We start from the raw sequence: 15,847 nt of genomic DNA on the forward strand, positions 1-15,847 counted from the left end.
GAACGAAATAAGGGATGTCAACTCAGGGAGGTGACGGTAGTATCCATCACAATTCCATTGGATAACAACAGAATGATGATTCAAATGGGGGGTGAACAGGCTAAAGCCAGTCATGCTGCCATCTGTCTGGAGGGGCCGACATCCATGAACAGCAGGTCAGAGGCAGGTTGTGAAGGTTGGGATGGGACCTTTGGCAACACCAGAAGCTCCTTGTCCCGGGAATTATGTTTCTTCTTCTTTTCTGTTTGAGATCGAGGAGGGCTGTGCTGCAAACAGGAGGCAGCTGTAGCAAGATCTGGAACAGAAAGAGAGCGGGCGACCTGGGGTCCCGCAGACAGAGGTTTTCGTGGTCACCGTGTGGCAGCAGACCTTTGGCCTGGAAGGTGCCAGGAAGGGGGGTCCCGGGAGGGGTGCCCTTGACTAGCAGACGCCAAATAAGTGGGACACTTCTCCGGCTGGGAGGAGAAGCAGCACCCGGAGGGGCGGGTGTGGGAACTGCAGGGGAGGGGGGAGGGGAGGAGTGTGAGACTGGGGTAAAGAAGGTGGAGGAAGGGGTGAAAATGTAACTAAAGCAGAGCTTGACGTCACTGACACAGGATGAAGATGCGCATACTTCGTACGAGCCTCAGTGTAGGTTAGACAATCAAGGAACTTATACTCCTGTATCTTCTTTCCCTTCTTATAAACCTGGCAATCAAGTGAACATGGAGAATGATTGCCATACCAATTAACACACACAGGAGGGGGAACATAGGAACTCCCGCCATGGAGTGGACGACCACAGTCACCACAGAGGTGAGTGTGCAAACAGTGGGAATACTCGTGTCCAAAACACAAGCACATAAAATATCTCATAGGTGGTGGGACGTACAGCTTCACGTCACATCGATAAACCATAATATTGACCTCCTCAGGGAGGGTATCCCCTTCAAAGGCAAGGATAAGGGCACCAGTATAAATGTGATTGTCATTTGGGCCCTTCTGAACAAACCGAACAAAGTGAACAACCCACCATTCTAGATTGTATCTAAGTTCCTCATCAGTTTGAAGGATGAGGTCCTTGTGAAAAATTACACCTTGAACCATATTCAAAGACTGATGGGGGGTAATGGACACAGGAATTGTGCCAAGATGATCACAGGCAGTAAGGGCAGCAGACTGGGCAGCTGAAGCAGTTTCGATCAACAATGAACCCGATCGCATCTTGCTCAGAGTGTCCACTTTGCCAAATCATTTCCATTCAAAGAGATAGCCATAGAAGAACAGCCAGAGTTCTGGACCTGTATGCGTTTCATTTGCATAGCATCTACCCTGATATCACCAACTCTGATCAGGGGCTCTCCCCACAGGCACCACCCAGGCACAGCAAGGGCCATCTGGCACGGTGGCCATTGCTGGGAGTTCAGGTGCTCCAAGATGACAAGCAACCACTCGTAGGCTTACATGAGGTGGTCACAGCTCAGGTATCAGAAGTGTGAGCCCCATGTTTTCAGGGGGCTCAACCAAAAGGGTACATAGCGACCCTGCTGGTTATGTACCCGAGCATCAGACAACGGCATGAAGGAAAAAGTGGAAAGACCTAGGAGGGCACACGCTGGAGATACTAGGTAAGGTGCTCTTTCCCATATGGCTCACACTACGGAATAGAAATTTAGTAATGGAGGTCAAACCCCAGAGAGGGACCAGAGAATGCCAAAAGGATGAGGTAATCGCAAAGCCCGGATAGTGGGCCCAAAATAAACAAGGACATCAAGAGAGGGAGAGGAGAGAGTGGAGGGGAAGGAGCAACGACAGGAAAGGAGGGGAAGGGAAAGGAAATGTAGCCAGGAAGAGAAGGAAGGCTGCAACAGCTCAGGGCCCCGTGCTTGCCACGCACGTACTCATGAAAGGACCGTGAGCCCCATGGGGGGTTTTCTTCAGTGTGAGCTTGTGTTTTGTCTCCAATGTTCTGTGGGATGAGAGGATGTTAAACTAACTTATCTCCCAATATGAAGCCATGACTCTTTAAGGAAATTGTGAAGTCAGTGAAAAGAGTGTTTAAAGACGGAAGGTTGGTGCTGTTCATTTGGAATGAAATTAATTTATCCTGAAACATGAAGCTGGCCATCAATGGGATTGAGGTCACCATAAAAAATACGCACTACAAAACTTTATCTATCAGAATGAACTGAGAACTTTTGGCTGTTTTCAGAGATCAACATCACTGTCAGTCCAAACAATGAAAAAGTAATTGGCACAATTGAGCAGACAAGAGCCTAACGATCCAGAAAGTCCTCTCTAAGTGGCTCATAAAATACTGAAAACATTTGAGGGATGATAACTAAATAAATCAGAGGCATGGGCATATGAACATTTTTTGGGTGTCTGCCTTTGTTGCTTCAGAGGTGCAATTTTTTTCTGTGTGTATTTTACTTACAAAAACAAATAATAAGTGGAACTTAAGTGACAATTCTAAACTCATTACTTACTTATCAATTATGGCAAATGTTGTTGCAACTGGAATGTTATCAATGATGAGTGGAGTCCTTTTTCTCAAATTAACTGTCTTTTTATCCTCATCCGCGTTATATTCAACAGTAGGCAGAGAAACTGAAAAAAAGTAAAAAATAATAAAAACAGGATATCCTGGGGGAAAAAGTTTTCATACAAACAGTTTCAAAACTGTCTGTTTCTGTCGTTATGAAATAAAATATTCCTTAAAACACACACACGCACACGCACACGCACACACACACACACACACACACACACACACACACACACACACAGAGAGAGAGAGAGAGAGAGAGAGAGAGAGAGAGAGAGAGAGAGAGAGAGATTGATTTTACAGCTAAAACACAAACAATGATTCATTGTGGATGATTGATCACATCAGACGAGAATCTGTGGTTTGCTCAGGTGAATCACTCTGTGATTAAACCTGAGGTTGGAAAGTTAATCATTTCACATGATAAATTTTAATAATGTGGGACATGTAGTGTCATATTTGTATTGTACATTAATTTGTGAACATGGCTAACATGTGGTAGACATGACATGACAATGCTGCTGTTGTGGTATTCAATCCGAATACTGGTTTGATGCAGCTCTTCACACTACTTTATCCTGTGCAAGTATCTTCATCTCTGAATAACTACTACAACCCACATCCAATTGCAGCTACTTACTGTACTCTTCCCTTGATCTCCATCTGCAATTTTTACCACCCATACTTCCCTCCAATACTAAATTAACTATTACTTGATGTCTCAGAATGTGACCTATCAACCAATATTTTCTTTTACTCAAGTTATGCCGCAAAATTCTATTATCCCCAATTCTATTCAGCAACCCCCCGAATTGGTTACACTATCTAACTATCTAACCTACAGCATTCTTTTGTAGTACCACATTTCAAAAGCTTCTATTCTCTTCTTGTCTGAACTGCTTATTGTCCACGTTTTACTTCCGTAGTAGGCTACACTTTTTCCCAAATTAAAATACACTTTTTTCCCAAGTTAAAATACACTATACTATGGGTGAAAGTACATTTTCCCATGTTATGTGACAGTATACTTTCTCTCAGCGATGTAAGACTTTTCAATCATTTGAATGGTAAAGGTTTTACACACTAGTGTAGAACTTCTTGGCACTTTAGGAAACAAAACATAGCAAAAAAGCAATGTGTTTAGGAAATATCTTTGATGTGCGGCAACATGTACACTGCATAGTTTTGTATTACAGAAGTATAAATACGAATTCCACCACATACAGCACAGTAGCTCCCAAGACACCGAAATCGAGATTGTGCTGCCAATTAGCTTTTGTCAACCGATCATAGCTCACTTCACATGATCTCACCAGCCAATGACAGCAGATATTTAGAGCATAGGACATGTGACGTAGTCAGCGAATATATAATAGAGGGAAACATTCCACGTGGGAAAAATATATCTAAAAACAAAGATGATGTGACTTACCAAGCGAAAACGCTGGCAAGTCGATAGACACACAAACAAATACAAACATACACACAAAATTCAAGCTTTCGCAACCAACGGTTGCTTCATCAGGAAAGAGGGAAGGAGAGGGAAAGACGAAAGGATGTGGGTTTTAAGGGAGAGGGTAAGGAGTCATTCCAATCCCAGGAGCAGAAAGACTTACCTTAGGAGGAAAAAAGGACAGGTATACACTCGCGCACACACACACACACACACACACACACACACACACACACACACACATCCATCCGCACATACACAGACACAAGCAGACATTTTTAAAGGCAAAGAGTTTGGGCAGAGATGTCAGTCGAGGCGAAAGTACAGAGGCAAAGATGTTGTTGAAAAAGACAGGTGAGGTATGAGCGGCGGCAACTTGAAATTAGCAGAGGTTGAGGCCTGGCGGATAACGAGAAGAGAGGATATACTGAAGGGCAAGTTCCCATCTCCGGAGTTCTGACAGGTTGGTGTTAGTGGGAAGTATCTAGATAACCCGGACGGTGTAACACTGTGCCAAGATGTGCTGGCCGTGCACCAAGGCATGTTTAGCCACAGGGTGATCATCATTACCAACAAACACTGTCTGCCTGTTGTAGGGAAGCAGCCTACTCACGCTGTATAAAATTCACATCAGTCTTTCCAGTGTGTGCCAGCCTAGTTCTGACGTCATAAATGTTGCACAATACATTAAAAATCAAGTAAATAACCTGAAACGTTTCTAGCATGTCAGGAGTAATACTAAATCAATATGTGTTGAATATCAGTTCAATAACTTTAACCATTTTCGAAATTGGGACGTGTTTCTGTAAAAATCATTGGCGCAACAGAAAAGAGCTAGAGACTTAAAAATTTATATTTAGATTCCTTTTTCATAATAATTTAGTAGAAACAGTCTTCTGCATCTCACAAATTAAGATTTTAGTTGAAATTCATGATTTTCTGGTTTTTGTCTTAAAAATTAAGGAAGCAAGATAGATTAAGTAGGCGAATAAATAAGGCTAGGATGTTTAAATTTAAGTAGAAGGGAGATCCGCTATAGTCATAAAGATGTGAGCAGTTTCAATTGAATAACTATAAAACTACAGTGATAGCATATCTCCAAAGGGCAAGTTCAGAGCTCGTCTACTGCGTGTAGTGTAATTAAATTAATTCTCTCGCCCAAAATAATTGACTTAGCCACGTCAGATTTTTTACTATGATTACTTACCTGTGTGCTGATTGCACATTTAAATTGAGTGCTTCATCGGCCATCAGCAAAGGAAGCGATGATTTATTCAGTAACTTGAAGTGGTGCATTACTAGCCCAGCAGCTAGTCGGGAGAGCAATTTTGATCAGGCGCTCCCTTAGCCGTCCGCACCGCGGCTTTATATATAAGAACGCTGCGCGAGAGAAGAAGGCCTCAGTTCTCTCCACACGCTGAATAGCACACCATCTGTTTCGGGAGTTGCGTCGTGTCGGTATCATTGCTATAAACAGCCTTGGATGCCGTATTAAATTACTCGGGATACGCGTAACCATGAAATCATTTTCGAGTGAAGTGTTAATTCTGGGATGACTTTAATTATCTATCTTCAGTTTGCGTATGTTGTATTTTCACGTGCCGCCGCGGGGCAAACATTCTACGATTATTTAACGTGGCGTTTGATGAACATTATCATCAAATTATCGCGAGCATTCACTTAAACATTTAATTTGGACAGTTATAGTTGCATCAGCGCATTAGACTCTGAACTGCTCTGGTAGTTGGATTGTGTGGATTTTTTTATCTGTGACTTTCAGAATATAGCGAACGTTTTTACAGGATCGTTTTTGATTATGAATCCCAGACAATCTCCTAATTCCTCAGAGCTATAAGCTGTAGCTATAAGTGTATTTCTCAGATGAAGTGGGCACTAGGAATTCTAATTACAGGCTTCACGTTTTGCTAATCACATTCTGGTTGCCAATATTGTAGTTAGAGACCCAGTGTTGAGAACGACAAAAGACAGCATAAATAATAGGAACATTTATATCACAATTAATTCCACCCGCCGCCCCACATATGGTTAATCGGCTGGGAAATGCATCTTTTCTACATTACAAACCAAATATTATTAACAATTAAATTACACCAGCCGCCCCACAATTGGTGCATTGGCCGGGAAAGAAACTGAGTAAAAGTGAAAGTGATTTTTAAATATTCGGATTCGGGAGTGAAATGCGACACGCAATTGAATAATAGAACTGTGATAGTGTTACGTATGCATGTGGACGACGCAATTGGATTAACAATGCATCTGGATTGACGGAGCTGGCACTGAGTCTAGCGGCGCTGCCGGCATCACGAGAAGCCAGTTTCGCCTCACCGCAGTCGTCCGCCAGAGCAACCAGTGCCGCGCCTGCAGTTGCGGGCCACGCAAACACACAGCAGCCGTCTGAGTGCCATCTGCAATTCAACGCGCCGCGTCGCATCAGTAATCCTGGTACGCCGCACCGGCAACGCCATATGTCGTGCAGAAGGAACTAAGTTAAGTGAAAAGCTGTTAAAAATTTTACTAACCTGCACTAAAAGACTGTCGGAGATGGAACTGCCAGAAGAAACTGAGGTTAAACTTAAATCAGAACCTATGTCTGTTGAGGGAACTGTAAATCCAGACAACGGTTCAAGTGTAAATATGCATGAAAATAGCAATATTAAAGTGAAATATGAAGTATTGTCTCCTGACAGTAGTGTGAAAAGGGGCAATGATAGAGACCCCTGTAGTAAAGCAGAAATTAGAAATTGTTAATTTATTGGATGATAGTTTATCTGATGAGTTAAAAACGAAACAGTCATCAGAGGTGGTAGAGTTTAAAAAGGATAAGTTTAATATGACTGATCAATCAGAAGTTTCATTTAGTTTTGATGATTCTGGTGTTGCAGCTAATTTTTCGTCATCTGAGTGTGATAAAAAGCTAGATAGTGAGCGACCCAAAGATACTGGGGCTATTGATTTAAATGTTATATTACAAGCAATAGCTGCCAGTAATGCAAAATTGTCAGCCAGTAATGCTGAGTTAAAATATGAGATTGTGGCCAGCCAAACTAATTTTAATAAACGATTTGAGGCAATGGACAATAAATTAGAATCCAATAAAGCTGAATTCGAAACGTCCTTCAAGACTGGCTGCAATAAGTTGAAAGAGGATCTGGACAGTTTAAATTATAAAATTGATTACAACCACGAGGATATTAAGAAAAAGGTTGCTCAACAATTTACTGAAATGTATAAAACAGTAAAATCCGAAGTTGTTGCTGAGGTTCGCAGAGACTTCCAAATGGAAGATGCGAAGCTGGAGCATAAGTTAACAGAAAAGATCGAGGCGGAATCTGAACTGTGCTCAGATAGGTTTAAAGATGTTAATATAAAAGTAAACATATGTCAAGCAGAAGTAGATGCAATCAAAACTGATACTACTCATATTGTGCAAAGAGTAGATAATGTTGAAATGAGAGTAGAAAATATTAGTACTAACATTGCTAACCTTGAGAGTAAAGTAGCTACAGTAACTTCTGGTAATGGTAGTACGCAACAAGTTGTAGCTGCAAACGCCGCTTTTATCGGGTGTCGGCAGTTCTTGCGGTTCGATCCAGATAAAAATATCCACCCGCTAGATTTCTGGAACGATTTTGAAGATGTGATTCCACCAACTTGGTCTGAATGAGAGAAAATCTCATTTATTAGAAGCCATTTAGCAGGTGACGCCATGCGTTGGTCAGCTGATGTTATGTTGAAGTGTAAAACATTAGTGGAATTTAAAATAGCTTTCATTAATGAATATTGGTCTAGTAATAAGCAAAATGAAGTGTTGAGAGAATTTTAGAGTGGAAAACGCTTCAATGTAGGCAAGGAATCTATTAAAGAGTTTGCTAGGTCATGGATCTCACGTTTGTCACATTTGGCCGAAAAGCTAAAACCTGAAATGATAGTACTAGGTCTTGAAGCCAAACTGCCATGGTATTGGCAAAATAGAATTATATCTGCCCCTAGAGACAATCTGGATCGTTTCACTGAATATTTGGAACGTGTAGAGCGTGTTGCTGCCAATGAGGAACAAGCACGTAATAACAGAAATGGTAATAACATTAGTAGTAATTTTAAGAACGAACAGAATGGCAATGTAAACATCAGAACAGCAGATGTTTGCCATCCTAAGAGAGGTAGGAATTGGAGAAATAATTATCAGAACCAACAAAGGCATCCAAATGATAGTAATTTTGTTCCAAACAAAATTATGCAGGTAAACAACAGTGCGGAAAGCAATGCTGTGCCAGTTAACTATAACGGAAATAAAGGAAACAGTAGTAGGCCGAGGCAGGAAAACTAGTTCCTGTCTATGAGGACACTGGCGCTCACCAGACGGTTACTTTTCCTAAGTCAGTAATTACAGTAATTGGTAAGACAGATCGGAATACTCAAACTGAACATGTGGATGAAGGATCGGTAGCATCTAAGGATACAGCATAAATATTAGATCACTCACAGTATTTGATAGATACCGTGTTGGAGACGCTTTCTAAGTGGGAAGAGGAAGAGAAAGTGCAGCAGTGTAACAGTAGGGAAGAGCTACAAAATACTGAATTGTCAGGTGAAAAAGCAGAAGAAATTCATGCTTATATTTACGATGAGGATGATGTGCTCTTATCTAAAGTGCCTGTGCAGGATGTTGATACTGTACTAATAGATTTAGGAAAGGAGGTAAGTGAGAATGTAGAGGACAGCCTGTTGGGAGTCGATGAACCCAGTAGCTGTGACCAGTTGTCACTTGAGAAGGAACCCGACAATAATAGTGAAAGTGGTTTAGCTGTAACTAGTGTTATGCCCGGTCTGGAGGCGCAGAATCACTCAGACTACAGTAATTTGGGTCATGTTCAGCAAACTAAATGTAATGAAGTCGTGCGGTGTTTCGATTTGAAATTAATAGACCGACTGGAAAAGGCAGCTGAAAATGTAATTCAGGAAACCCCTACACATTTTGACCTAAATGTAATGAAGACAGATGTCGATCACTTTAGTTGGAGACAAATACAAAAGGAACTATTGGATGAGTTTGAGGAACCACCTGTACAACCTAGAATAAGCCACCCTATAATAATAGTGAATATGTTGGGTATCAATGTACGTTGTCTCTCAGACAGTGGAAGTGAGGTGAGTGTGATATCTCAGTCCTTCTTTGATTCATTACCTGGTAAAGACAAGCTTACAGTAATGAGGGTATCAAGACTTAGAATAATTGGTGCTACTGGCAAGGTGTCAAAAACGATAAAACAAGAAGCTTTGCTGTCCTTTGACATTAATGGTAATTTAATTGATCATCCATGCTTAATTGTAAATAATCTCAGTATTGAAGTTTTAATTGGCATAGATTTCTTGTCGAAATATCAGAGTGTTGTTGACTTTGAAAGAAGCCAGTTAAAAATGGTCTTGCCGATAACCGGAGTAATTACGGTACCTTTTATTGATAAACATGTAGTAACTAATGATGAAACTTGGGAGCTGCCTATACGAGTTCTGAAAAATAGGAGATACTGGGACGAAGGTGTTAATTTTAGCAAAAGTAAGCTAAACACAGAAGAAGAAGAAGAAGAAGAAGAAGAAGAAGAAGCAATTATTTTGGACAAAATAGAAGCTAAATTGCAGGAAATCGATAAAATTTCAGCTAATCAGAAGGAAGAACTGAGACAGGTTTTAAAAAGGCATCATAAGGTATTTTCAAATAGACCTGGTGTGGTCAAAGGTTATGAATGTCAATTAAAGGTGAAACCTGGCCAAGTGTTTTTCAGGAAGCCATACCAAATACATGTAGCTAGGAAGGAGGCAGTTCAAAAGGAGATACAGAGAATGCTAGAGTGGGGTGTGATTGAAAAAGTGGTCAGTGAGTACAATAATCCTCTTGTTGTTGTACCAAAAAGAGACGGGAGTGTCAGATTGGTCTTGGACGCTCGTTGGTTGAATGAAATAGTGGTTAGGGAAAGTGATAGACCGCAGAACATGGACGAGTTATTGCAAAAGTTCCGGGGAGTAAAATTCTTGACTTCTATGGACATCATGTGTGGATATTGGAATTTGCCACTGGCGGAAAGTTCAAGGAAGTACACAGCTTTCTTGTACGAAGGAGTTTGTTACCAATACCGTGTGGTACCTTTCGGACTTAATATCTCTGTTTGTGCCTTCGTACACATGATGTGCCAGGTTTTAGGACCAGCCTTAAGTAATAAAATAACAGTTTACGTAGATGATCTGTTAAAAGCAACTCCTAAACGGGGAAGAACACATAGTTTTATTAAAGGAAGTGTTAGAGGCTATTGAGAGAGGTGGCATGGAACTAAAGATTGAAAAGACAGAGTGCGCTACGGAGGAAATGGGTTTCTTGGGATATATGATAAGTGGAAAAGGTATTCTGCCTGACCCAGGCAAGCTAGCAGTCATTGAAAAATTTGAGGCTCCCAGAAACAAGAAGCAGTTGAGATTGATGTTCGGTCTTTTTGGCTTCTATAGGCGTTTTGTTAGTGATCAGGCTTTTAATGTGCCGTGTCTTCACCTCCTGCTGAAAAAGAATACCCCTTGGGTTTGGACAGCAGAATGTCAACAGGCGTTCAAAGTGCTTAAACAGTCTTTAATTAATAGTCCTATTTGACATCATCCTGTTTTTGAAAAACCATTCTGTATGTCTGTTGATGCTAGTGGCTATGGTATAGCTGTGTAGATATTCCGAGTAGAAATAGAGAACGAACAAGAAGTGCACAAGATTATAGCTTTCGCAAGTCGATCTTTACAGGCAGCAGAGAGAAATTATGGCATCTCAGAACTGGAAGCATTGGCAATTGTATTTGGGGTACAGAAGTTTGAGCAGTATCTATTAGGTCACAAAATAATTGTTTACAGTGACCATAAGGCGTTGACCTTTTTAAAGACCTGTAAGTTGAGGAATGCTCGTTTGGTAAGATGGTCATTGTATCTCCAGCAGTTTGACCTTGAGGTTAGATATATTCAAGGGAAAGACAATCTGATAGCTGATGGGTTATCTAGAAGTGCGGAGCTCTGTGACGACGCGGGAATTACAGCAACAGACCTAAGTGAAGTACGAATGTTTGCGTTGCACGAAGTAAAGGAAGAAAGTGCATTAAAGAGGGTGATTAAGAACTTGAGACGTGAGCAGAATGCAGATGACCAGCTGAAATTAGTAAAGAGCTATTTGGGAGATGCGAACTATCATAATGTTTCGCAATACTACTGTCTGCATAAAGGTATTCTGTTTAGGAGGAAAAAGGTAGGTGTTTCTGAGTGGAAGCTGTGCTTTCCCTCACAACATGTAGACTTACTAATCGACTATGTACACCTGAGGTATGGGCACTACGGTGCAAAGAAGTGCATTGCAAAATTAAAAGAGAAGGTTGTGGTTGACAACATGTACTGCCGTGTTGCCAAGCGTCTAGCATCTTGTGTAGTGTGCCAGAAAGTCCGTGCTGCTAACACCGGAATACAAGGGGATATGCATTCAGTAGAGCCAACTGAAACCCTAGAATTACTGGCTTGTGATTTGTTTGGTCCTCTTCCTGCTTCGAGAGGTGGGTGCACCCATGTTTTTGTTGTTGTGGATGGATTTAGTAAATATGTTAAGCTATACCCAATTAAAAGAGCAAATGCAAAAACGTTGGTAGAAAAGTTGGAAAAAGATTTCTTCGTGAACGTTGGCGTTCCGAAGAATTTGCTGTCAGACAATGGGCCTCAATTTACTTCTAATAGATTTAAAGAATGTCTGGATAATGCCGGAGTGAAACATCTGAAAATATCTGCGTATTTTCCCCAAGGAAATATGAGTGAACGTATTATGAGAGAATTGAATAGGCTTTGCAGGTCTTATTGTGCTCGGAAACACTCAAGTTGGGCAGAGCACATGAAGTATTTTGAGAATGTAATTAACAACTTAAGGCATGATGCAACTGGTTTTGCACCTTGTGAATTGATGTTTGGCCAAGAACCGCACAATGTGATTGCAGATATGGTAGAATTCCCTATTCTAACGCAAATAACCACAGACGAGAAGAAGTTAAAGGCTAGGGCAAATATAAGAAAAAGAGCATTGGAAAGGAAGAAGCGTCATGACGCAAAATCTGTACCCACCAGTTTTGAAATAGGTCAGTTAGTCCTTGTCAAAACCAAGGAAAAATCAAAGAAAATAAATGCAGAAACAGAGAAATTAATGTTTGTATACCAAGGACCTTTTAGGATCATAGGAAAACCACATGCCAATGCATATAGGCTAGAGTACCCTAAGAGTAAAAAGATATTAGGTCTCAGGAACGTGATCGACCTAAAGAAGTTCATAGGTAGTGAATGAATTCTGTAGGGAGGAGGTTGTTCTGTAACCTCTACACAGTGTGGCAGCTGTGCAGTCCCAGCTGTGTGAGATCTTCTTTCCATTTCAGGTCTCACTCATTCTTCATCTTTCCTATCTACAAAAATTTCGACCCCTTCTTTCCAACACGAAAATTTTCTGAAACCAATGAATTCTATAGGGAGGAGGTTGTTCTGTAACCTCTACACAGTGTGGCAGCTGTGCAGTCCCAGCTGTGTGAGTTGTTCTTTCCTTTTCAGGTCTCACTCATTCTTCATCTTTTCTATCCACCTAAAATTTCGACCTCTTCTTTCCAACACATTAAATTTTCCGTCATGGCTATCAAGCCATGAGTTCTGTAACCATTCTATCCACCGATTAGAGAAAAAAAAAAACAACCTAATGTTACAAACCTAACAGTGACATAAACAACAGAGAAGTATGATGTAATTAAGATACAAAGGTATTTGAGTAACAAGTATGTATAGAACCCTGGTAATATTGTAAGTACAAAGTGTTGTTTTATTGGAAATGGTCCCACAATAATATTTTAAAAAGATGTACAAATTTGTGTACAAGCAGGATCTGAAGTGGCAGTGAAACCTATTGTATGCTGTAGAGCTAACCAATTAATAGTAAAAGAGATTGCTTAGTGTTATGAAAAATATGCAGATAAGTTGTAAGAATAAACTCACCTTGTGTAGCAAGGAATGGCTGTGTAATATAATTGAACAGTGTTTGTGGTTGAGACGTGAAGGACACGTCCCTGAAGTATTTATAAGGTTGGAGCTGGCCACTATTTTGGTGTAGTGTGTGACAGGACACACCTACACGTATTGAGGTTATGAGTTGGAGGCGTGAATGCGACCATAGGTACCCTTATGTTGGATGAGACAGAGCAGCTCATGGTGTTCTATAGGTTTAAGGAATTTAGCGTTACGCTCGTCCATAATTACTTAATGCACTTTAGTGGTAGGTCGAGAGAGACTACCTGTGGTTTCAGCGTCCGATCGAGTGGAAATGGATTGCCACGTGAGCAAACTGATCAGCTGCAATACACTATAGATATGAAATAAAGTGCTATCCTACGCTTTAAATGTTAATAGAGTGAGTGTTAAATAAGTACATACACTAGCAACATATTTGAGTAACATAATGGCAGACGTGAAACATTATTTATAGCTCAGCATAAATACACTTCGATGAAGTAAGTACATAATTGCAGATGTGGAACTGACACAGCAGCAGAGGACCAATAAATGGATTTAGTGTGTTTTGAACACTCAGAACTGTACTATTACAAGTTACTCACATGTACAAAGAAGCTGAGAAGACAACTACTAATCAAAAATATTCATACTGTCTCTAAGAATAAGGTAATCGAAGATGAGTCAGTTAAGTAAATAAAATACAGATTTGTCAGGAATGTACCGAGCATTGGTTCAGTGTTCCGGCCCAGAAATAATACATTGAAATTAAATAGGATTTATGATTGTATGCCGTGAGCATAAATTTTCTCTAGTACGTGACTAACGGCGTTTTGAGCCATTTGTTTACTGATTTTATGACAGTTAAGTAACCGCGAGAGTAAAATTCAAAAAGTTCTGTTAACTTTGTTCCAGTAACATATTGAAAGATAAAATGTATATATCCCCATTTCATTGTGACCCACCGTTAGATATTAAGTGAACAGAGTCTGAGGCACTCTTTTTGTTTGTTCCACAGGACAAACCAGATAATGGCAGCCTGGTAGCTGCGTGGAGTGACTTGCACACAACTCACAGTGACCCCTCCCCTTTCCCCATGTACTTTAGAGTGAACGTGAAGCACGCACACCATAGCAACTTCCCCTCCTCTACCCTTGTGAATGGAAGTGTAGAACGCCAGCCAAAGCAGCAACCACCACGTGTGTAAAAATGAAATTGTTATGATTTGTGAAATTTTCTTTCAGGTTTAGAAAAGACTGCTAAGATATAATTATCTATTTATGTATCATGAATAACTGTGTTATTTTCTTTGAATTTGTGTATGTAAAAATGTATTTAATGGATTTAAGATTTTCATAATTTTACATATTTTTATGTGTTTGTTTGTCTAAGGCAATACGTATGCAAAGTGTTTCATTGATTTTGCTTAAAAATTTGAGGGATAATATTGCTTAAGAGACAGTGAACAAGCCAGCAATTTAAATAATTGAAGTAGGTAACCAGTTTTCTTTTAGTATTTCTATATGTTTACATTTAAATTTTAATTTTCATAGGGAGTTAAGCTATACTCTTGCTTCCCTTTTTGTAATTAATTTTTTTTCTCGTTCATTAACATTAATAAAAAATAAAATAAAATAATAATTTAAGTAGAGGGTGATGTAGGGAAGCAGCCTACTCACGCTGTATAAAATTCACATCAGTCTTTCCACTGTGTGCCAGCCTAGTTCTGACATCATAAATGTTGCGCAATACTTTAAAAATCAAGTAAATAACCTGAAACGTTTCTAGCATGTCAGGAGTAATACTAAATCAATATGTGTTGAATATCAGTTCAATAACTTTAACCATTTTCGAAATTGGGACGTTTTTCTGTAAAAATCATTGGTGCAACAGAAAAGAGCTAGAGGCTTAAAAATTTATATTTAGATTCCTTTTTCATAATAATTTAGTAGAAACAGTCTTCTGCATCTCACAAATTAAGATTTTAGTTGAAATTCATGATTTTCTGGTTTTTGTCTTAAAAATTAAGGAAGCAAGATAGATTAAGTAGGCGAATAAATAAGGCTAGGATGTTTAAATTTAAGTAGAAGGGAGATCTGCTATAGTCATAAAGATGTGAGAAGTTTCAATTGAATAACTATAAAACTATAGCGATAGCATATCTCCAAAGAGCAAGTTCAGAGCTCGTCTACTGTGTGTAGTGTAATTAAATTAATACTCTCGCCCAAAATAATTGACTTAGCCACGTCAGATTTTTTTTATTATGATTACTTACCTGTATGCTGATTGCACATTTAAATTGAGAGCTTCATCGGCCATCAGCAAAGGAAGCGATGATTTATTCAATAACTTGAAGTGGTGCATTACTAGCCCAGCAGCTAGTCGGGAGAGCAATTTTGATCAGGCGTTCCCTTAGCCGGCCGCACCGCGGCTTTATATATAAGAACGCTGCGCGAGAGAAGAAGGCCCCAGTTCTCTCCAGACGCTGAATAGCACACCATCTGTGTCGGGAGTCGCGTCGCGTCGGTATCATTGCTATAAACAGCCTCGGATGCCGTATTAAGTTACTCGGGATACGCGTAACCATGAAATCATTTTCGAGTGAAGTGTTAATTCTGGGATGACTTTAATTACCTATCTTCAGTTTGCATATGTCGTATTTTCACGTGCCACCGCCGGACAAACATTCTACCATTATTTAGCATGGCGTTGGATGAACATTATCATCAAATTATGGCGAGCATTCACTTAAACATTCAATTTGGACAGTTATAGTTGCATCAGTGCATTAGACTCTGAAC

At 40.0% G+C, this 15,847-nt stretch overlaps 1 protein-coding gene across 2 annotated transcripts in view; it reads right to left on the reverse strand.

Moving 5' to 3' along the window:
- Positions 1–15,847, reverse strand: part of LOC126412144 (exosome complex component RRP43-like) — a 153,375-nt gene that overhangs the window by 40,083 nt on the left and 97,445 nt on the right. For both annotated transcript variants that reach the window (XM_050081600.1, XM_050081601.1), the window contains exon 5: positions 2,469–2,589. In XM_050081600.1, the coding sequence (XP_049937557.1) occupies positions 2,469–2,589 (121 nt within the window). The remainder of the gene's footprint in view (positions 1–2,468; positions 2,590–15,847) is intronic.

This window comes from Schistocerca serialis, chromosome 7 (assembly GCF_023864345.2).
Source record: "Schistocerca serialis cubense isolate TAMUIC-IGC-003099 chromosome 7, iqSchSeri2.2, whole genome shotgun sequence".
In the NCBI taxonomy this organism is placed as follows: Eukaryota; Metazoa; Arthropoda; class Insecta; order Orthoptera; family Acrididae; genus Schistocerca; species Schistocerca serialis.